Here is a 22,201-nt window from a genome sequence, read left to right as displayed (position 1 = left end):
CTAACTGGGAGGGAGGGTATGTGTGCGGGAAGATAAAGGAAAAGTCCCGGACTCTCCCCATCAACAGTTACCAGAAACCTAAAAAAATAAGGAATTGAATATAAGCAATGACTGAACTGCCAGCAAGCACTGAGAGACTTGGCCCTGGCACACTGGAGCAGAGTGAGGTGAAGTACTGTAGAAGTGTTGTATGGTTGGTGTGGGAGGCTGGAACAGATCACATCTGAAAAGGAGCTCCTGTGCGGACCTGCCGGGCCGTGGTTCCTGAGGTAAGGGTGCTGACAGCGGTGCACCCACGGACAAGTCAGTCCCACCTCTCTCGGCCTCGGGGTCCTCACCTCCCCTGAAGAGAAGTACTGAAGGCGATGTGATAGAAACAGATGAGACCTGTACAGTCTGTGCCCCCGGGAGGCACTCAAGTGTCCATTCCCTCCAGCTGGCCTACCCTGAGTGTTTAACCTTGAGTCTACAAAAGGCCCAGGGTTAGGTTAGGAGGAAGACAGACTCTCCCGGTATCTCCCTGATCTTGGAAGCTCCTCCCCTGCCCCACTTTCAAAGGCCAACAACTGCCACTGGGCCCACGGGGCTCTCTGTTGCATTCCAGACCAATACTCACTAGTCTAATTGCACTGGCCTTTTTCCGTTTCTAGACTGCGCTCTGGTAAATTAAAGATGGCTGCAAATTCTCTGTGTACCAACCCCTGCTCTCTCAATTGAGAAATGGAGTCTAATTTCCCTACCCTTGTTTTGGGATAATTTGCCAAGATTTTTCCTTAGGCACACGCTACTCCCTGGAATAGCTAGAATACTCTTCCCACATTCCTACCTGGTTACTTCCTTCTCAACCTTCAGCTTAAATGCTCTTCAGAGAAGGCCCTTCCAGACCACCTCAACTAAAAGTAAAAATATCAAGGTGGGACCTGTATCAATCCATAAATAAAACAAGTAAATACACATCATAATTAAATTACTCTTATCTTCCTCTAGAGCAGGGGTTGGTAACCTATGGCCCATAGGCTGGCCACGTCCTTTTAAAAATAGTTTTATTGGAACACAGCCACACTCATTTATATATGTATTGTCCATTACTACTTCTGACATGGCAGAATTGAATAGTTGCTACAAAGACCACGTAGCCCAATACAGCCTAAAATATTTACCATTTGGCCCCCAAAAGCTTTCCGACTCCAAAGAGAGCAAGGCCTATGGCTTCTCATCCGTAGATTTCCAATATCTCGTATAGATTGTTTGTTGAAAGAACCAAAGGGCCGCGAAGCCCAGCTATAAGCCCTTCTTCACTGGGAGACTCTTTTTGTCAGAGCAGGGCTAGACCAGGGCTGGGTCAGTTCCCTTCCGATGTCTCCAGCATCTAAGGGGTCCCAAAGATGAAAGCACTGGAGGAGATGCTGAACTCAGGACTCAGAACTCTCAAGTCCAAGGTCAGTCCAAGGAGACCAAGCTATTTCCTCACCCCTTCTACTCAGTTTCAGAAGAGGGCAGGGGGCTTGTTAGGACCCTCCACCACCTTTCAGAAGTTTATTGCTTTGGCCATCTCCAGGCCACTTTCAGAGGGGAAAAAGGGACCTCAGCTTCTCTGTCCTCCCCAACAAGCATGGGCTGGGCTAGACCCTGGAGAACAACCATGTAGGAGTGTGGGAAGAGCCCCTTCCCTGGTTCAGAAATTCCTCCCCAGCAAGGAGATGGGTACTGGGACAACGTAGGCCCCACACAGGCCCCTTCCTGGTTAAACTAAACTTTGGGAGTCAAGGAGGCATCAGCTTGCGTGTGGGCACAGACTGTACATTCACATGTCTGAGGGCTGCCAGGCTATGTGCATGCAAATGTATCGGGTAGAGGCAGGCTCTGAGAACTTGCCAGGGCCCTTGGGATGAGCTGCAGACTTTTGCCCCTAATGCTACAAGTTGCTGGGGGCCCTCTGCTTAGAACGTATTGTACACATTTCAGTTAATCTGTTACCACCTATCAGGCCCAGGCCCAGCATAGAAGACATTCCCTTTCTTCTCCCTCCCTCTCAGTACAAAGGTCTTGATCTCAGGTCCCGTGGGTCCTTGGGGGGCTCCTCTAGTGAAAAGCTGAGATCTTAATGCTTGAAGACAGAGCCAGATTCCAGCAGTCCCAAGTCCTGGAGGGTTTCTAGCAGTTGCTCCCGCGCAGTTCCAATAAAGGTATTCTCCAGGAAGGCAGGCAGGCCTCCCACACCATCATGCAGGGTATACAGGGGCACCCGCACCAGGCCCAGCACCTGTGAAAGGAGGAAAACAAGGAGACACTGGGAACCCAGGTAGCTCAGTCCAGCCAGGTCTTTCTAGATCAGACACCTCACCCCTTATCAGTCCAGGAGAAGCAGGCCTGAGAACTCGTATTTCAATAGCCGCATGAAGTGGGCCCAGCTCTCTGCAGACATGTCATGTCATCCAGTTCCATAAATGCCAATCTTTCCCATACCACTGAAACTTTAGTGGCTCCTACCTCCAGGATGCCTCCTTGGCCCTGCATCAGTAGGTCTCAAAACATGGTACCAAGACCAGCCACAGCAGCACCATTTAGGAACTTCTGAAACATGCAAATTCTCAAGTCCCTCTCTCCCTCCTCACACTGAACCAGCAATTCTGGGAGTGGGGCCAGTAAGCACTGCTTTAATAAGCCTCCCAGATGATTCTGTTACCCGCCAAAGTTTGAGAACCGTTTCCATGCACCATCTGTCTCCCTACTCCCCTCGCCTAAGTGCCAAGGTTTCCCCACAAAGTATCAGGCCACATCTCCTATGCAAGGAAAACAGGGGCCTAGGGTGCAATGCCTGGACATTTTTCAATGGGGAGCAAAAGAGAAGCTTGGATGGGTGTGTTCTAGAGAGTTAGCTACAGAGGCCAGTAAAGGGGGAAGACGGGAGAGACCTTCGCAGGGAGACCAGATTGGCTATAGTCAGTCACTCAGACGAAAGAAGACCAACACTTCACCTACACCAGGAAACTGAAAGAGAGGCTTTCGGGGTAGGGAGGACATGGGGGTGGGGTTCCCGGGCTGGCCCCACCTCCAGCCCGTGGTCCTTGGCATGCGGGGCGCCAATCTCCACTGCAGTCATCTGCTCCTGCGACAGACACTTGACATAGAAGTGGGTCACGATGTGCTGGCCGGATACGGCACGCGAGTGACGGTGGTCTGCGCGCTCCACTCGGAAGGCGGCCGCACCCTCGCCCAGCTCCTCGACCAGCTCGCGGTTCAGTCCATCCTCCAGGCTTTCCTTCCGCAACTGCACGAAACCTCCGGGGAAGCCCAGGCGCCCATCAAAGCGCATCTGCATCTGCGCGAGAGGGAAGCCGGGATTGCTTAAGAAGCCAGAGGCGGGCACCCCCGGGAGGTCGCAGGGCAGACAGTAGTCGCGCGCGCCCCCACCTCACCAGTACTGCATAACGCAGGGGGATGCGGCCGAACAGCTTCCCGGGGTCCGGCGCGTAGAGTAGCACGTGGCACGCGTGTCGCCAGTTAGGCCCCAGCGCCAGGGACTCCTCCAGCTCCAGCTTGCGGACCCCGGCCATCGCCGCAAGCTTTCCCCACAGCTGTCCTGAAGGCCCACGTGTGCAGGCTGACGGGCCTCACCCTGGACCAATCCTGGAGCCTGGGCGGGGCGGCCAGGGCCAATCCCTGGCCCAGGGGCGGGATCTAGGCGAACGAATTTGGGGTGGGGCGCAGTGACCTGCCACGGCGGGGCTTGCAATCCCCGGGGAAGTCGTTGGTCCCGGAACACTAAGGAAACTAAAAGCTTCCTGTGGAGTGGACCTCGGGCTCAGGCGGGGCTGTGGTGTAGCGGGCGTCCAGGACGCGGAGGGAGGCTGGTAAATAGTGCTTACGTCACAGCCAGCGCCTCTGGGACCTCCCGAGCGCACCTGGAGAGAGGGATGAGAGTAAGGGTTTGTAGCCCGAGCAGGATTTAATTAGGGACGAGTCCTGGGAGGCGGGGGAGACACAGGGAGCGTTCAGGGAACTACATGTGGTTCGGTCTGGATGGTACACGAAGCACGGGGGCTGGGGTGGGGGTCAGGAAAGAACTAAGGCGGAGTTGGCTTCAGAGACGTGGCCTATCGTAGGACATCGAGAATGGAGAGGAACGCTAGGTGTAACAGCTGTCCGGGGTGGTGGGATTGAGGGGACTCCGTGGCTGATTGAACGTTTGGGGAGAATTGTGCTAGGATGAGGTCAGAGTTTCTGCTCTGGGTAGATGACAGTGTCATTTTTTTGAGATGGGAATGGTAGGAGGGAGTGGTCAGTGATAACTGTAGTTCTAGTCAGGAATTGATTGGGGGATAGATAGGATCGATGACATTTTCTGAGGAAGGATAAGTGAGGAAATCTGTGGGTGAAACCCTGTGGGCACAGGAAGGTGAATGAGGACGGTTCAGAGGTAGAAGATGTGCCTAAGTCTTTCTCAACTGTCTGACACATTCTCAGACCATTGGGCTGTGAAGGAAGTTGGGGAAGAGCCCACCTCCAGGGCTGGGAGCTATTCAGCCTAATGCTGAGGAACAGGGATTCAGGATCTCTCCCCACAGGTTGGCCTTCCCCCCTTTTGCCAATGCCTTGCACTCTGCGCAGAAGGCCTCCACATCAAGAGTCAGTATTTATTACACAAAGGAAAGGAGGAGGCAGCTCGTGAGAGGGCCTGTCTTAAAGTCACAGCCTGTAAGTGACAGCACGGGATTGGAAAGCGCTCAAGTAGTCACCAGACACAGGCTTGTGACCTTATCAAATCATTTAAGTCTAGATGTCCAGTTTCTCATCTGTTAAATGGAGGTGATACCAACCTATTTAGGGATATTGAGAGGTTTAAAGCACTTAGAACAGTGCCAGCACCAGGTAAATGTAGCCATTCTTGGAGTCGGCGGTCGGGAGGCCGCAGAGTGCTGTCTTAGGTTAAAGACCTGTCAGTTGGAACTCAGCCACACTCACCGGGCCTCAGCATCCCAAGGGGACAATGAGATGTCCCTGGCATCTTTCCTAACTTAGTCTTCTGAATGACATGGCAGAGATGGTGTCTACCAACATCAAGCAACATCAAGCATCAAGGTGATGAAACTGTAGGTGTGACACAACTTATTAGCCTATTAGAGTTCAAGGGACGTTGGAAATGTCCTAATTAAACATTAGAATCACCTTGCAAAAATCTCATAAAAACTGCCAGTTCCAGGGTTCCACTCCAGACTAACTGGATCAGAATCTCTGGCAGTGATTCTGAGACTTAGGTGGTTTTTAAATGTGTTTCAGGTGACTCTAATAAGCAACCAGGGTTGAGGATCAGTGGCCTAACCCTTACCCCTAACATTCTAAAGATGATTTGGTTTCTCCCCTAGACTGGCTTTTTTAAAGGACTTAGGATCAAACGTGCTCTTTCCAGAGCTTCAGGCTGTTGTGTTTTTCTTTCCTGGTTGCTTGCGGAGGCTTTTAAAGATGGATTCCACTATTTCTAAGGCAACATGAAAAACTGAAACCAATGCAACAGCTATCCAAGAACTAACGACTGGAGACCAGAACTTTTTCAGATGGATGAATATGGAAGTCCTCAAGCCTCCTTACTTTTCCAACTGCTCTTTGCCTCTGCCAGGAGAGCCCAGCCTGCATGCCCCTTGCCCCTTGCCCCATTTTACCATCCTGGGGCAGATTACTCAGGATGAAGGCTGGAGGTAGATCACTGAGCAATGCCATGTGCCTCAAGGGCTACGCTAACAAGTTCATAGTGGTACTCAAGACCAAAAATAACTCAGTGGTCAGCCTTGGAGGATGCTAGGGAATTAATTCATTATTTTAAAATCAGTGAGGAAAAGAAGCATTTATCCTGTCTTTTTTATATGGGCTCTACCTTAGGGCTACCAAATGCAGAGGTGCCAAAAACATATATACACATTTTAAGAAAGGAAAACTGTATTAAAATTGTAATACACCATATATACCAATAATGAAAGATGAATACAAGTCATGTTTGACTTCTGCAATTACAAGAGGTGCTCAAAGTGGTTACCATCAGCGTCCAGACACTTCTGATTATGGCGAACTGCTTGAGCAATGTTGACCAAAGTGTCTGCTTGTATACATTTTTTTGGCACCCCCCTGGTAGTTGGTGAGGGGGTTTCTTTTTATATAGAGTATATTCCCATTAATCAAAGAAGAAAGACAGAGCCAATCAAAATTACCATTTTTAAATTTTAAACAATTAATAGATCCTAGAGATTGATTATCAATGGGTGATAACATCACTAAAAGAAAACCAGCTATTTTATGCCTCGTGATGGAAGCACACACCCCTTCCTATGAAATATTCTTGCTAAAAATTTTGAATTTGAATCTGGATCTGATTTCCATTTTACAAGAAATACAAAAGAACATCTTTAAACATCAGGAAGAAGCTAGAATGATCCATGTGATAGTGGATTGAGTTGAAGACAGTATGAATTTGTGTTTAACTTAATTTAGATACAGATGGTTACATATAAAAATATTTATAGATGTGTGTATATACAAAGCTTAACATACATGTATATTTGCTTGCTCTATCACCTGAGGCCCTAAAAGCAATGATACCCCAGTAGCAGTAAGCACACCTAATGCCCAGATCTTGATTTCCAATTCGTCAGTGAGAGGAACCAAGACTCATTGGAGAAATGGCTGATTCAAGCAGTGGGTGGGAAATATACATGATCGCTTCATGATGATTCTGGAGTATCTTGTGATGCCAGAAAGGAAGGAAGTACACACACAAAAAAAAATTTTAATGAAAAAAAAAACACTGATGGGAGCATGTCAAATGGACAGGGACAAAGGAGCCAACTGAAAGAGTTCCCAATGGCCAAAGCTGAAGCAATTTGAGCAACAAAATAAAGCAGTATTGAATTGTAATTCAAAGTCTCAAATAAATATCTACAGGTCCATACTAATATAAATAATAAGTTAATAAATGGGAGAGAAGAGACAAATCTCCATGCAGAAGAGTCTGGAAAACATGCAGATACTCTACCCTAAAGGAGGTGGAGCATAGCTGCTCACTCCTTACATGTGGGCTGTGACTAGTGACTTCCTTCCAAAGAGGACAGGACAGTATGGGAAGAGGTGTGTGTGTTGGTGAAGGGGGCAATTTGTAACTGTGGGGAAACCTGACAAACGTTACCTTAGCTAGGCGACCAAGGTCAACATCAACAATGACAAGTCATGTTGATGGTATGTACCCCTTGATGCGATATGATGAAAGTGGTACTTAATGTCAGTGGTCTTCTAAAATGATATAACCCCAGTCTAATCATCAAAAAAGCATTAAATCCCAGTGGAGGGTCATTCTACAAAATACCTGACCAGCATGCTGCAAAACTGTTATGGTCACCAAACAAGGAAAGCCTGAAAAACTCACAACAGAGGACCCTAAGGATTCATGACTACTAAATGTCATGCGGAATCCTGGATAGGATTCTGGATCAGAGATAGGACGTTAGATAAAAGCTAAGGAAGTCTGAATAAAGTATGGACTTTGATTAATAGTCATGTATCGGTTTTGGTCCATTATTGTCACAAATATACCATACTAATATAACATGTTAAAAAACGGGAATCTGGGTGGACTATAGGGGAACTCTACCTTCAGTTTCTCTGTAAATATAAAACTTCTAAAAAAGTTTATTTGTAAAAAATCAAGGGGATGCAATCAGTAAAATCTAGACTGAAGGAAACTTTACAAGATAAATGACCTGGTTTCTTCAACAAATTAATTACAAGGATAAAAGAGACGGAGACCAAATCGATACAATAGATTGAGGAAACATATCACTTGAAGCTATTGGGCTTTATTTGGATCCCAATTTGAAGAAACAGAAATAGTGATGGAAATGTGAATACTGACTGGATATTTGATATATAGGAATTACTGATCATTTTTTATATGTGGTAGTAATATTGTGGCTTTTTAAAAAAAGATTCTTTATCTTTCAGAGACACATACTGAAACATTTATGAATGATATGATAAAAATAATCCAGTCGGGGGGTAGTGGGTGAGAATATAAATAAAATAAGATTGGCCATGAATTGATCATTTTTGAAGCTGAGTGATGGTTCTATAACAAGGGCTTATTATATTATTCTCTTTACTTTTGTATAGTTTGACGTTTTCCATAGTACAAAATTAAAAATAAAAAGATCTTTGACTTCTCATGAAGTTAAATGTAAAGGTTATAATTTACATTTGAATAAATCTTTGCATTTCACAAAACCCTTTTACAGACAAGATCCTTTTTGGTCCAGGAGAGAGAGGTTAGGGTCTAATTTCACTTTTTAGGCAGGAGACCGCAACCAACATCTACCATCTCCAGGAAATTTAAAATCATTCCACTTAATCCTCCTAACATTTTCCAGGTGTTTCAAATGCAGAGCCAAGGTTGAACCACTGACTTTGAAGAATATACAGTGGTGGGGGCCGGGGAGGAGGTGCCACCAGCAGAAAGCTGCCAGCTAGAGTCAGTTGGGCTTTATCCAACAGGATTTCATAAAAGGGCTAGATGCTGTTATTATTTTTCAGGCATTCACATACCTGAAATCACAATCAGCAGCCTTAAAGGAGGTGGCTTTCTACAGAAGCCAGCCCTGTTCTTGGTTGTTTGCAGGTCCAGCATCAAAAAGATCCACTGCTGTGTTGTCTGGAGCTCATTAGGTGGATCCATTCCACTATAAGGACAGAACATTTCAGACACCTCCAGCTACATGCCTGGACCTCTTCACCTGAATACTCTGCAAGCACCTCAAACCTACGTAACACACAGGAGTGAACTCGGTACTTCACTCCCACCCACCTGCATCTCCTTCGATATTCCCAGCACCTGCCCAGTCACCCAGGCCTGAAACCTTGAAATCCTCACGACAACTCCTTCATCCTGATCCAGTCGGTCTTCTCAGTTCCCTCTCATCGTCTCTGCTCTCAATGCCCTGACTTCCTCAGATGAAGGTCAGGTCTTTGTCCTTTCTCACCTCGACGACAGCCTCCTAACTGCTTCCCTGTCCTGCCTCCAGTCTCACTCTCTCCAAACCTGTGCTCCACAGGACTTAATGATCCAGCTAAAAGCCATGCCCTGTCCATACCTGTTCAGGGACTGCCCCTTTCTTCAGGAAACAGTAGAGCAAACTGAACAGCTCAGATGTGAGCTTTGCTTCCTATACTTGTGAGCTACGTATGGCTGAAATGTAAACTGTAGTGACTTAACACAAGAATAAACACATGATTTCGCAGAGTCTGTGGGTCAGGAATTAAGGAGAGGTGTAGCTGGATGTTCTGGCTCAGGTTTTCCCCATGAGGTTTTTGTCCAGATGTCCACTAGAGCTGCAGTCAAATGAAGGCTTGACTGGGGCTGGAGAATTTGCTTCCCAGGTGGTTCACGGACGTCGCCCAAAGCTGGTGCTGGCTGGAGGCAAAAGCCTGTTTCACGCCACACAGATCTTTCCATAGGAATGTTTGAGTGTCCTCATGACGTGGTAGCCAGCTTCCTTCAGAGTGAGCGACCCAAGAGAAAACAAGATGGAATCTATGTCTTTTATGGCCTCATCTCAGAATTCATACACCATCACTTCTATTGGTCACATGAGCCGCCCCTGATGCAATGTGAGAGGAAACTATAGAGCAGGAATATATCACAAGTGAGGATAACTGGGGGCCATCTTGGGGGCTGGGCACCATACGTTCCTCTCAAACTTGACATAATCACTCTAACACTTGATGTACCACCAACACAAGAAGATTCAAATTATCAGCACTTACAAGGCTGTGTCCTGTGTCCTCCATCTTTGTGTTCTTCATGCCTTTCCTTTTATTTGCCTGGTGAATTGTTTTCTAGTTTTACTGCAGTATAATTGACAAATAAAAATTGTATATATTTAAAGGGTACAATGTCATGTTTTGATATATATTGTGAAATGATTACCACAATCAAGCTAATTTACATATTCATCACCTCACATAGTTACCATTTTTTGTGTGTGGTGCAAACAAGATTTCTTAGCAAATTTCAAGTATACAATAATATAGAAATGTAATACAAAAATGGTTAACTATAGTCACCGTACTGTACATTAGATCTCCAGAACTTACCCAGTATATCTGAAACTTTGTACCCTTTGACCAAATACTCCCCACTTTTCCCACAGCTCCAACCCTTGGCAACCACCATTCTACTGTTTTTATGGGTTTGACTTTTTTAGATTCCACATATATGTGAGATCATACAGTATTTGTCTTTCTGTGTCTCACTTATTTCACTTAGCATATATCCTCCACGTTCATCCATGCTGTCACAAATGGCAGGACTTTCTTTTTTTTTTAGGTTGAATAATATTCTACTGTATATACAGAGAAGGCCAAAACAATGTATACACAATTTAAGAAAGGAAAAAACTGTATTAAAATTGTAATAATATATACTAACAAAAGATGAATACAAGTCACATTTGACTTCTGCATTTACAAGAGGTGCTCAAAGTGGTTACCATCAGTGTAATTTTAAGAGTTTTTTTTCTTTCTTAAAATGTGTATACATTGTTTTGATACCCTCTGTTTATGTAAATATGTCACATTTCCTTTACCCGTCCATCTGTTGACAGACATTTAGGTTGTTGCCTTTGCGTGATGAATTCTTATCATTCAAAATTGTGTGCCCACACTTGGTGCCTGGTACAGGATGCGAGCTCAACACATGGTGAGCTAAAATCCAAGGAAGAATTAGAGCACATGTGCAGAAGAGGTAGTCTTGGTAGCCTCGTGCTCCTGCAGCAGTGCCTGGAAACATTCCAAAAGCCACGGACAAGACTTCATGGTTCACCTGAGTCATTTTGCAAAACAAAGTACGCGTATTTTTTTCTGAGAAGTCACAGAATCATTTAATTAGAAGTAAACTTTCCCCCAAACTTATAAAATTCAATGCCGAAAAGCAGAGAGCCTGAGAACTTGATAAAAGGTGTTCAGAGGAGGAATACAGAGAGTGATGTCTGGAGAAGGAAGGGACACTGACTAGCTTATTGCCATAATAATGCATAGTAAACGACCGCAAAACCCAAGTCGCATACAGCACAGCACATTTGCTTCTGGCTCAGGAGTTCGCAGATGGCCTGGAGCTCACTGCTTCCTTCTGCGGTGGCTGGGGTGGCTCTGCTCCACGTCACTCACTCTCCCCCGTGATTGGCGGGCTAGCGGGTGAGGACAGAGGCATAAGAGAACATAAAGGACTGCGCCTGCAAGTGTCCTGCTCTTGAGTGATCACTGAAGTAAAACAGGTTCCGTGGCCAAACTCAGAGTCAAGAGGTAGGGAAATGTGCCCCTTCCACAGGGACGGGCAGAATTACGAAGTTATAAGGGAACAGACAAACGTCCAGGGCAGGGTGAATTGGAATCAAAATCTCAGTCTTTCAAGAGCAGGAAAAAGCCACAATGTTTTGGAAAGAAAAAAAAAAATCTAGCTGTTGAAAGATTGTCTTTCCAATGAAACCTACAAATCTATTTTGAACATAGACCTATTGGAGCCTTTCAATTCGGCATAAATATTAATGATTCTGGTACTCCTAATGAATGTTTATGAATAAATGATTTTATAATGTCTGTTTGTTAGACCAAACTTCTGAATTTCCTCCTGAAGTTAAGGAAGAACTGAGTGTCCCCAGGGAACTGGAGATGCGGCTAACTTTGGGGTCACGGAGGCAGGATAAAGACATGTAAAGTGCACTGAGGCATCGTCCAGGAGGCACGGCTGGTCCTCGGAGCCCCCTCGCTTGCCTTTCCACAGCTGCTTTCTTTATGGCCCTTCAGCTCTTTGCCGACAGTCAGCAAATTTTTAATCAAGTGCTAGCTGAAAATGGCTGAAAGTACGTACTTTTGGGGTGTGTTGCATGGTGGTAGTAGAATGTTAGAAGCCTAAAGAAGCCTTCAGGGATGAATCTAATGATGGGAGATCAGGCGGCCGGACCATTAAGCCAATAATGATTTCTCCTCCAAAGTTGAGGGCATCTTACTTACAGTATTTAAAGCATTTCCCCACATTACGTCAAATCCCATTGACAATGTCATGTGATTCAACCTATTACATTATCTTCCTTGGTCTTTACAGGAATCTTCAGAGGCGGGCAGGAAACTAAGACTCAGAGAAAATGATTTGCTCTAGATCACACAGTAAACGGCAAGAGTGGGTCTAGAATCCAAGTCATCTGGTATTTGTTTCCTTAGGCAGGTTGTGGCAGATCATTTTGAAACATTCTTTACTGTCTGTCTGTCTCTTCCTGCCCCTCTCCCCTGTCCTCTGTCTCTGTCTATCTCTACCTCTGTCCCTCTCTCTCTCACATACACACCCCTTCTCTTTCTCTTTGCCTCGTTTTTCATTTTTGCTCCTTTATCATCTTGGTGGCCTGGCTTCATTTCCTTTAACACATTAGTTAGCCGTCCCATCATCCTAAAAGAGGAGTGGGGTATGTTTTCCCCTTCAGCTACTGTTTAATTTGTCAGCGTCCTTTATCCTGAGACCACTCGATGGTTGGACTCTTTTATAATAGACCCAGAGCTTTTGCACCAGCCTCACTCCAAATACATTAAATAATTAACTTCTATAAGTCTCCTTTGTATGTCTTATCTCCGCATCACCCAAAATAGCTGGTGGCATTTCCTCTGTATGAATAGAAAGCAGAAAGGTCAATTGGCATTTATGAAACATACTTTTTTTACAAAGCAGCAAGTTAGCAGGCGTCCTTTATTCCCTATACCTGTGACCGTTTCATAACAAGCACATTCCTAGTTCTCTAATTCCTCAGTTTCCACTCACAATCTCGCAAGTTGGTTAGCGGTTAATACCCACACTGGTGTGTGTGTGTGTGTGTGTGTGTGTGTGTGTGTGTGTGTATGCATGATGTGTGTATGCGTGTGTGTGTGCGTGTGTGTGTTACATGCTGTTAAGCCATCTCTGACTCCTGGCAACCCTATGACTGAGTGACGTCCACAGTGTCATGTCAACAGCCCTGCTCAGCTCCTGTAGACTCACGCCTTGGCTTCTTTTATGGACTCAGTCCCTCTCATGTTTGGTCTTCCTCTTTTCCTGCTGCCTTCTATATTTCCCAGCACCATCGTCTTTTTCAAAGAACCCTGCCTTCTCATGATGTGCTGGAAGTAGAACAGCTTCAGTTTGGTCATTTTTACCTCCAGCGATGTTTCAGGCCTAATTTGCTCTAGGACTCACTTGTTCACCTTCCTGGTGGGCCCGGGTATCAGTAGAGCTCAACACCATGCTTCAAATGAATCATGTGTTTCCCATCAGCCTTCTTCACTGCACGGCTTTCGCATCCATACACAGTAATTGGGACTACAAGGGTGTAAGATCTTAGCTTTGGTCTCCGATAACACATCTTTGCTCTTGGTGATCTTTCCTAATTCTATGTAATTCAATTAGTTTGCATATTTAATGTAAGGAGATAGAAGAGAACAACAAAAATGAGAAAAAAACAACAACAACAACAAACAGATCTCTACCAAAAGATTCAAGAAATAAAAGGGAAATCCTAAGAATGCCGAACAACCAACAAGGACCAGGAGAAAACAAAGGGAAGGTGGAGACAGTATACTGAAAATATATACAGAAGAGACAAAAGGATGACAGATACCTTTGAAAAACATTCCTATGAGGAAGAATCTATAATTCTAGAAAGCGAAGTGAAAGCTGCCCTGAAAGTATTGGGAAGAAATAAATCACCAGGGGTAGATGGGGTACCCATAGAATTATTTCAGCCTACGCTGGAGTCAAAATTAACACAAAATATGGCTGAGGGAGAAAGCATTTTTCCCCCTGGTAATATTAAAAATGTATTTTCTCCTAGTCGTCTTAAACAGTGTGCCCCTGCTTCCACTGAACCAAATGAAAGGTAAACATGAATAAATTTTGTAAGGCACGGAGCTGTAATCCCAAAAGGTATTTCCTCCTAGCTCTCCTTTCTTTTAAGCCTGATACATGCACAGCACAAGTCCCGGGAGGATAAGTTGTTTTAAGTCTGTACCTGTCTTCCTAGACATTGTAGGGGATCAGAATATACCACCCAAAATAAATCTCATTGGCATAAGGATTATTTTGAGCTGAAAACAATTAAGAAACAGCAGATGCTAGAAGAGCTCTGTGCTCTCCCCCCCCCCCCCCCGCCTAAAATCATAAATTTCCTATGAGAAAGTGCCCTCCCTGGACCAGGAAGAGAAAAACATTCTTAACACCGAAGATGGGTGTCAATGCTGAGATGTATCTGTACAATCAGACCTATTAAAATAACCCTGATCTTCCATTAGTTCCTCCATATATTTCCCATTTACTTTCCCACAATTTGCCCCATCCCCACCCCTTAGGAGCTCAAATCCCTTTTCCTTTGTTTTGTCACTTCTCCACAAATGTTATCACTCTTTTGTCAAAATGGTATATAAGCTCTCAGGCTTAAATGCTTGTTTTAGGATTTTCACTTCTTTCTAGAAAGCCCCTCGCCCCACACACACACCATGTGAAAATGGTGTAGAGGAAGTCTTTCCTCCCTTACAACATGTTCTTAAACTCAGGGTACTCTTCTCTGGACAGTATGTTTCAACGTGTCTGTGTTTAAGAAGCTGCTTAAGCAATCTGATGTAGCTCCTCAGTTGAAAACCTACATGCATAAGAGCATGGGTGCTGGAATCAGACAGACCTGGGGTGAAATCCCAGCTCAGCTTCTCGTAGTTGTGTGACTGAGCAGGTAACTAACCTGAGCATCCTCAGCTGTAAAATGAGGCAAAATCTCTCTCTTTCTCAGTCTCTCTCTCTCTCTCTCTCTCTCTCTCTCTCTCTCTCTCTCTCTCTTTCCCCACACCCACCCTCTCTCTCTCCCTTTTGTGAAAAGATCCGGTGAAATCAGGTCCTTACGTTAGCAAGCACAGTACTGGTACATAATAGGCTCCTAATAAACCAAAAGTTCACTGCTCTAAGTAATAATTATCATTAGATGGCTGTGTTACAGTCAACAAGATACTTCTGGATAAGGAAAAGCCAAAATAGGTGATTTATAGCCATGGTAAAGATATTTATTAAGAATAAGAGTCTTTAGGACTCCATGGAAGAGTCTGGGGAATAAATCACAGGAGGGAATCACTTTTTGGATTTTTCACCCAGGTCCTTATACATAGGGACTTCTTGCTTGTGAGCTATGGAAGGGCAAAAGTGGACCACAAACACGGCACCTGAGACAGGTATGTCTGACTCTGGGCAGCAGCTCAGTGTGCCAGAGGCCAGCGTCCAAGAACCGTCAGGCACAGGCTGGCCACAGTCCCGGGAGACCCCAGGCGGTCAGGCACTGGGCCTGTCCTCCAGGTGGAAATGAGGAAGAGCAGACGGCTTCTCCCAGGCCATCGTCACGGGGGTCCAGTCCCAGTGGGAACCCTGAGGGCACATGTGTGGGAGTGCTTTTTCAGGAAGCCAAACTTGATCCCTACGCTTCTCTCAGAGTATAGACCAAACAACACTGACCAGCCCAGGACTCCAAGTACAGGCAGAGGTGTTTGCTACTCTCTAAATTCCTTTTGATAAGGAATTGAAAGTAAAGATGAGCGTTCCCATTTCCCATAATAGAGTCCAGCTTATGTGTTGAATGGATTTGCACAGAAATTTGTCCCCTTGAACTTGCTGGCTTTTGACAGTTGTCCGTGATGGCTCTGGAGTGTGGGCCTTTCTCCCATGGTGATGAGCAACTGCTCCTCAAAGTAGAGGAGCTGGTCAACTTCAAAACAGTCACTGGCATGAGGCACCACCTTTTCTAGGGACGCTCGGATCTCCGCCTCGCTGGCGTTCTGCCGCCTTGCCCCCTGGAGGTAATCATAGACCTCCCCAAATACTTCTGCTCCCAACTTCTGCATGGCTGATCTGCCAGACAGGGTAGGAAAGAGAAAAAGAATTACCTATTGAGATAACCTGCAAGAAATGTAGTTTTAAATCATTAATTACACAAATCGCACTGTAACCCCGATTTGGGGGGGGGGGAGGAAAACAATAACATTTGACGATGTCTCTACTTTGAACACTCAATAATATTCAACAAATATTTCTTGAACGTCTATGATGTGCCAGGGACCCTGCTACGGACTAGCGAATACAGCATGAAACAAGTTGGGCAAACTCCTGCCTTCATGGAGCAAATCTTCCAGGTCGATAAACAGGTGAATTTAAAAATACATTCATAAGAAAATGTCAGGCAGCGCAAAGTGCGATGAAGAACCATACAGTAGGGTGAGAGGTGGAGAAAAGCGAGGGGCAGGGCAGACCGCCCCAAGTAGGTATCATTTGAACAGAGACCCCCATGAAGAGCGGCCAGTACTAGGGTGAAAGGAGACTTGTGGCCCTGAGGTTAAATTATGTCAGAGAAATAGCGAGAAAGCTAGAGCGACTAGAGTCAGGAAAAAAGGGGAGAGACGGCAGTGGGATATGAAATCAAAGAAATAATAATAATGAGAAGAAAAATAATAATGAGGGGAAAAGAATTGTTTTATTAACCAAAGGCACTTTTCGCTGCACTTAACCTTTGCAACAGCTTATGAGGGATTTTTGTTTTTTAAACCCCTGATTTACAGCTGGAGAAACTGAGGCTTCAGGGGTACAGTAATTTGGCCCAGTCGCACCAAGGCCAGCGTTCATTTTTCTGTACTTGTCTCCAGACCAGTCCATCTGCAGCCATAATCTGTGCCTTGTTATAATCGTATCACCATAATCAGTGTGTTTATTTTGCCTCTGTTTTCCCCTCTCTCTAGCGAAGGCCAGAGACTAAAGGCCCATGGGTGACACTTGGGCCACAACATGCTCTGTTTGAGCAGCACCATGTTTTGTTTTCCTCTGGTTTATTATTATTATTAATTATTATTATTATTATTTTAATGTAAAGCCTTTAGGCAGGGCCTGCACTCTGCAGTCTCCATTTTTCCACTGTGCTTCTCTCACCTCCCTCGCTCCTTATCATCTTCTCCTCGGCCGCTTCTCACATTTCCTCTGCCTGCCTGACTCAAGGGAAGTCGAGCTTTGTGAATTTTGATACACAGTTCAACATTTATGTGCCAGCATTTATTAATCATTCCTCCACCAAACAGTTAGCTTTTTTCTCTATAACACGGTGTGAATGTCTTCAGGAACATAGCTTTTTCATTTAGGGAAATATTTTCTGGCATCATTTTTGGGAGTGAGGCTCATCATGGGTGTGTTTACTCTGTGAAAATGCATTTATGTAGTTAGGATTTCTGCACTTTTCTGTATATATGTTGAGCTTTATTAGAAGATAAAATATTGTGTGAGAATGGAATTATTAGGTCAAAAGATATAAGTATTTTTATGACTTTAACCTTGAGGAAAATGCTTTTTTATTCATTTCAATGGATTTGGTAAAAAGAAAGATCGGTGTTTTGGGGGTTTTTCCCCCCAGAATTTTTAACGCATTACCGCTAGACAGTAGTGACAGTAACGTTGAGAACAACACTGAAGGCATTAATCACAGACTCTTTCATGCATTTTGTGAGCTGTTCTTTGCAGTACTATTCAATTTTGTAATCTCTAGAACACAGGATCTAGGCTAGGCTTTGTGGCAGATCAGAAGAAGAATAAGTAATTGATCCTGCTCTAGTTTAGGGCCTAGTAAGTATAAGGCAAGCTATATGCACTTTAAATTTTAACTAACATTTTCTAATCCTTGAGAGCTTGCAAAATGCTTTCCCATTCATTATCTCAAATGATCCTTGTGAACTAGGCAATTCAGTGAACATTTACCTTCATTTTACAGGTGAGAATAAATAGGTTGACTTTTGAAAACTCACACAGCTAGTTGTTGATGGAGCTTAACCTCAAACACAGGGCTTGGAACTTCAAGTGCTGGAGGGATGGCAGCCAGGGCCCCACATCCCACAGCTCGATTAGGTTATCAGGCCTGCTCCCCAGTCACCTCTGTCACACCACCTTAACTGTCTGCATAGCACCTATAAGTACGGTAGTTTTTTCTATCTTTAGGTGTATATATCTGTCCCACTCCCCTAATGAGCATACGAGTTCCAGGAGGGAAGGACCCAGTGACTACATCAGAGCCAAGCATTCACAAGGTACTCAGGAAATATTTATAGAATGAGGGACCGACCCATACAGCCATTAAGCATCTTCAGAAAACTATAAAGTGCTATGAAATTTCACAGTTGGGAAAATCAGAGAACGCAGAGGAGGAGAAGGTGCCATCTAACTTGCGCCCTAACAGCTGGAGGGCAGCCAGGGGGCAGCCAGCAGTGGGAGCGAGCACTGGGAAATCAAGTCACTTTGGCAGGTGAATAGGATGCATGAAGAACAGGGTGAGAACCAGATGCATATAACATTAAAGAAACTTTAGAATTTGACTGGTAACATCACCCACTGATGATGAAGAAGCCCAAAATGTCCCTTGAAACCATAATAACTGACAGTTTTTTAGCTTTCTCTATGTCCCGGGCTCTATTCTGGGCATCTCGTCATACTATCCCATTAAATCCTCATGACAACCCTATGGACAGATATTGTTATTCCCATTTTACAGAACAGAAAACTGAGATATAAGAGGGTATTAAATAACTTGCCCATTGCCACATAGTTTTTAAGTAGTGGAGCTGGGATATGAATTCCAGCGATTTCACTCCAGGACTCATTGTTTTCATCACGATGGATTCAGAAAGACCAGAGTTGAATTGAAGCTCTCCCCTTCACTGGCTGTGTGACTGAGCCTGTTACTTAACCTCTCTGAGCCTTGAATGTTCATATTTAAGTGGAGATGACACACACACACACACACACACACACACACACACACAAATCCATCTCAGCAGAGTACCCGTCACCTACCCGGCACTTAATAGCCATTAATGTTGCTTTCCCAAAGGTGAATTGCGCAATAATCCTATTTTGGTTTAAGTGGGAGTGTCAAGAAATTTTTCAGTTCTACCTCTGGTTAAGAAACTATTTTAAATATTTTTATCTTCTCTGACTGAATTTGAAAAAAAACAATAAGTAAAAAGACAGGAAGGCCAGTGGCACAGTGGGAGTAAACAAAAAAGTAATTTCATAGAAATAATCATGCAAACCTACTTTAGCAGAAAGCATTAAGAGAACACATAAATTATTCTTCAGGCATAGTTTAAAGAAACCTTGAACATCATTTTATAGAATATAAGAAATCCCTACACATCAAATATGTATGAGCCACTGCAGGAAGAGAGTGATGCAATGTATTTTCTGTTAATACTGCTGTGTTAACGATCGTTTGGTGCTAACAGGCATAGGGAATCTTTACTAAAGATGGATTCTGTACCCCTTCTCGCCACACCTAGAATTTCAAATGGCTGTCTCTGAATCTTCTGAGCAAGGACCAAACAGATCTCTCTACAGAAACTGTACTGTTGGTGCTGGGGTGACATGTGGCAGCCACAGATGGGACAGGCAACTGGCAGGCCCCTTTCTATAAGTGGTGCTTGCCTTCTGCTCTGCCCACCCTGGACAGCAGAATCTTGAGTGTAACTGTTTGTCGGGTACCCTGTTAAAGCTAACTATTCCTTAAGGGTTATTTTATTTGTGACCTAAACACCCTCTGTTGTTCATAATCAGTAAGTGTAGATGGGTAAACTCACTGACTGAGAAAAACGAAGTCCGGAATATATTTTTTATAAGGGACACACCTAAAACATAGGGCATTGAATCGTTGAGAGTAAACAAATGAACAGAAGAAATGCCAGCCAAATAATAAACAAAAGAAATCTGGGGGTAGCTATATTGATATGAGACAGATTTTAAGAAAAAAACAAACGCATTATTAGGATAAAGAATGCCACTAGGTAATGAAAAGGGTTCAATTCACCAGGAAGAAATCAAAACTCTATACTAGTATGCATCTAATAAAGGAGAATCAAAATATATGAAGCACTACAGGGAGACAAAGTCAGCTATATCCCCATAACGTAGGATTTCAATACACTGTGCTCAGTTACTGATAGGTGAACATTTGAAAAAATTAGTATTGATGTAGAAAATCTGAACACACTTAAAAAGTTAAAGTTAACAGACATATATAGAATCCTCTCATTCCCTGACAATTAGAAAATGAAGGGATGACCCATACAACCATTAAGTTTCATGAGAAAAATAAAACATTTTTCTCATATAACTCATAAAAACTGACCACATACTAGATACCAATTCAAGTCTCAACACATTTCAAATAATTTTATACAAAATCTAGTTATCAGATCACAGTACAATTGATAGAAATCTGTGACAAAAATATAGATTATTACCACGTTGGAAATTCATTTATTCCAAATAAATTATGGGTCAATGAAGAAATCAGACCTGCTATAAACAAACTCGTTTTAAGCCAAAAGAAAAGTGATATAGTGCTCTGGCATTGTAATATTGCAGTGTAAATTTATTCTGACACTTGGAAAACATGCTGTAACAATTCTGCAATGAGTGTTTTGGAAATCATAAAATAGAAAATTCTACTTAAGCGGACTCTCTTGATGTTATCTAAGATTTGAGAAGAGAGGGGAATGCTCCCTGTGCTGTTTAAAGGGTTCGAAGTTTGCTTTTTCAAAGGGAGGGAGGGAAGGAGAAATGGAGGAGAGAAAAGGGTAGGAACCACTCCTTCAGTTAGGTGGGGATCTCAAATAAAAAGACCTTACATTTTCAAGTGAAGAGAACTCATATTTTCTTTTCTTTTTTTTTTTTTGGGGGGGTGAGACTAACATTTATTTTCTGTATTTTTTAATTTTATTAAATTTATTGGGGTGACATTGGTTAATAAAATTATATAGGTTTCAAGTGTACAATTCTATAATATGTCATCTATAGATTGCATTGTGTGCTCACCACCCAGAGTCAAATCTCCTTCTATCACCATATACTTGACCCCTTTACCCTTTTCTATCTCCCCTCCCCTTCCCTCTGGTAACCACTAAATTGTTGACTGTGTCTATGAGTTTTTGTTCGTTTGTCTTGTTTGTTTGTTGCTGTCAGTTTTATATCCCACATATGAGTGAAATTATATGGAGAACTTACATTTTCATTCTTTTTCATCTATTTCTTCCTATGTTCCATATCCTTTATCAATTTCATCCTCCTGTTCAAGTCTTTCAAGTGTTTAAGGGATCCTAAATATCATCTTAGTGCAGATGCTTCACTTACAGCCAGCGCTCTTTGAGCTGGATCACTGTCCCGCCCAGAACAATGGCAGACACAGGGGAGCTGGAGTCTCCCCAGGGTTTGGAAGAAGATCCAGCTGCCGGGAACAAACCCCCAATATGTGCTTGGCTGACTCCCCATAAGACAGCACTATTTACTCCAAACTCAATCTGTCATCCTCAAAATTCCTTTACTGACCTCTTCTCATGTTTACTTTTTATTTGCAAACAATATATTTTATCTCATATATTTATTTGCCCATCAATTACTGACTGTTTTGTGTGCCCTGTAATTATCTATCTCTCTTAAGGGCTCTAAAGAAGAGGACTACATCTGCTTAGTTCTATAAGGATGTCACATAAAGATGTCCTTGCATTTTAAATATTATTTTAATTTTGAAACAATTGCATACTTACAGAAAAGATAGTTATAGCACAAATAACTCTTTTGTGTGTGTGTGAGCCTTTTGAGCATAAGTTGCTGACCTGATGTCCCTTACCCCTCATACTTTGTGTTTATTTTCTACAAATAAAGACACCCTCTTACATAACTACATAACAGCCATCAAAATCAGGCAATTCATATTGATACATTACTCTTATCTAATTCTCTAATCCATTCAACTTACCTTAATTGTCCAATAACACCCTTATAACAAAAGGATCAAGGTCAAAATAATCCTGTGTTACATTTATTTGTCATGTCTCTTTATTCTCCTTCAATGATCTGAACACTTTCAAAGATTTGAAGGAAATTACTTTGCAGAATATTCCTCTGTGGTCACACAACAGCCTAGCCGTTTGTCCCCCCCATACCTTTCCTTAAGGAAAGAAGAGTCTGTGGGACTGTGCTTCTCTGGGACTGAATAAGTTATACCTTGTGTCTCTCTGTTTGGTCTCCAAAAGAAAGGTTTGCAGTCAAAGACAAGTAAGATTCCTCATGGGAGGAACAACTCAAGCC

General features: G+C 43.6%; 2 protein-coding genes across 7 annotated transcripts in view; both read right to left on the bottom strand.

Moving 5' to 3' along the window:
* Positions 1 to 1,026: 1,026 nt before the first annotated feature.
* Positions 1,027 to 3,608, bottom strand: NUDT16 (nudix hydrolase 16). Its single transcript, XM_019725950.2, has 3 exons — positions 3,420 to 3,608; positions 3,053 to 3,322; positions 1,027 to 2,263 (listed from the first exon to the last, which is right to left on the bottom strand). Exons 1-3 carry the CDS (start codon positions 3,555 to 3,557, stop codon positions 2,102 to 2,104), a joined length of 570 nt encoding a protein of 189 aa, XP_019581509.1. The 5' UTR covers positions 3,558 to 3,608; the 3' UTR covers positions 1,027 to 2,101.
* An 11,469-nt stretch (positions 3,609 to 15,077) lies between these two features.
* NEK11 (NIMA related kinase 11) overlaps positions 15,078 to 22,201 on the bottom strand; it is a 192,279-nt gene continuing 185,155 nt past the window's right edge. For 5 of the 6 annotated variants that reach the window (XM_074312832.1, XM_019725963.2, XM_074312833.1 and 2 more), the window contains one exon: positions 15,078 to 15,937. In XM_074312832.1, the coding sequence (XP_074168933.1) occupies positions 15,655 to 15,937 (283 nt within the window). In that variant the 3' untranslated portion in view covers positions 15,078 to 15,654. The remainder of the gene's footprint in view (positions 15,938 to 22,201) is intronic. The other variant, XM_074312835.1, reaches the window with a different exon arrangement.

This window comes from Rhinolophus sinicus, linkage group LG10 (genome assembly GCF_036562045.2).
Source record: "Rhinolophus sinicus isolate RSC01 linkage group LG10, ASM3656204v1, whole genome shotgun sequence".
Lineage (NCBI taxonomy): Eukaryota > Metazoa > Chordata > Mammalia > Chiroptera > Rhinolophidae > Rhinolophus > Rhinolophus sinicus.
This window is presented reverse-complemented; position numbering and strand designations above follow the sequence as displayed.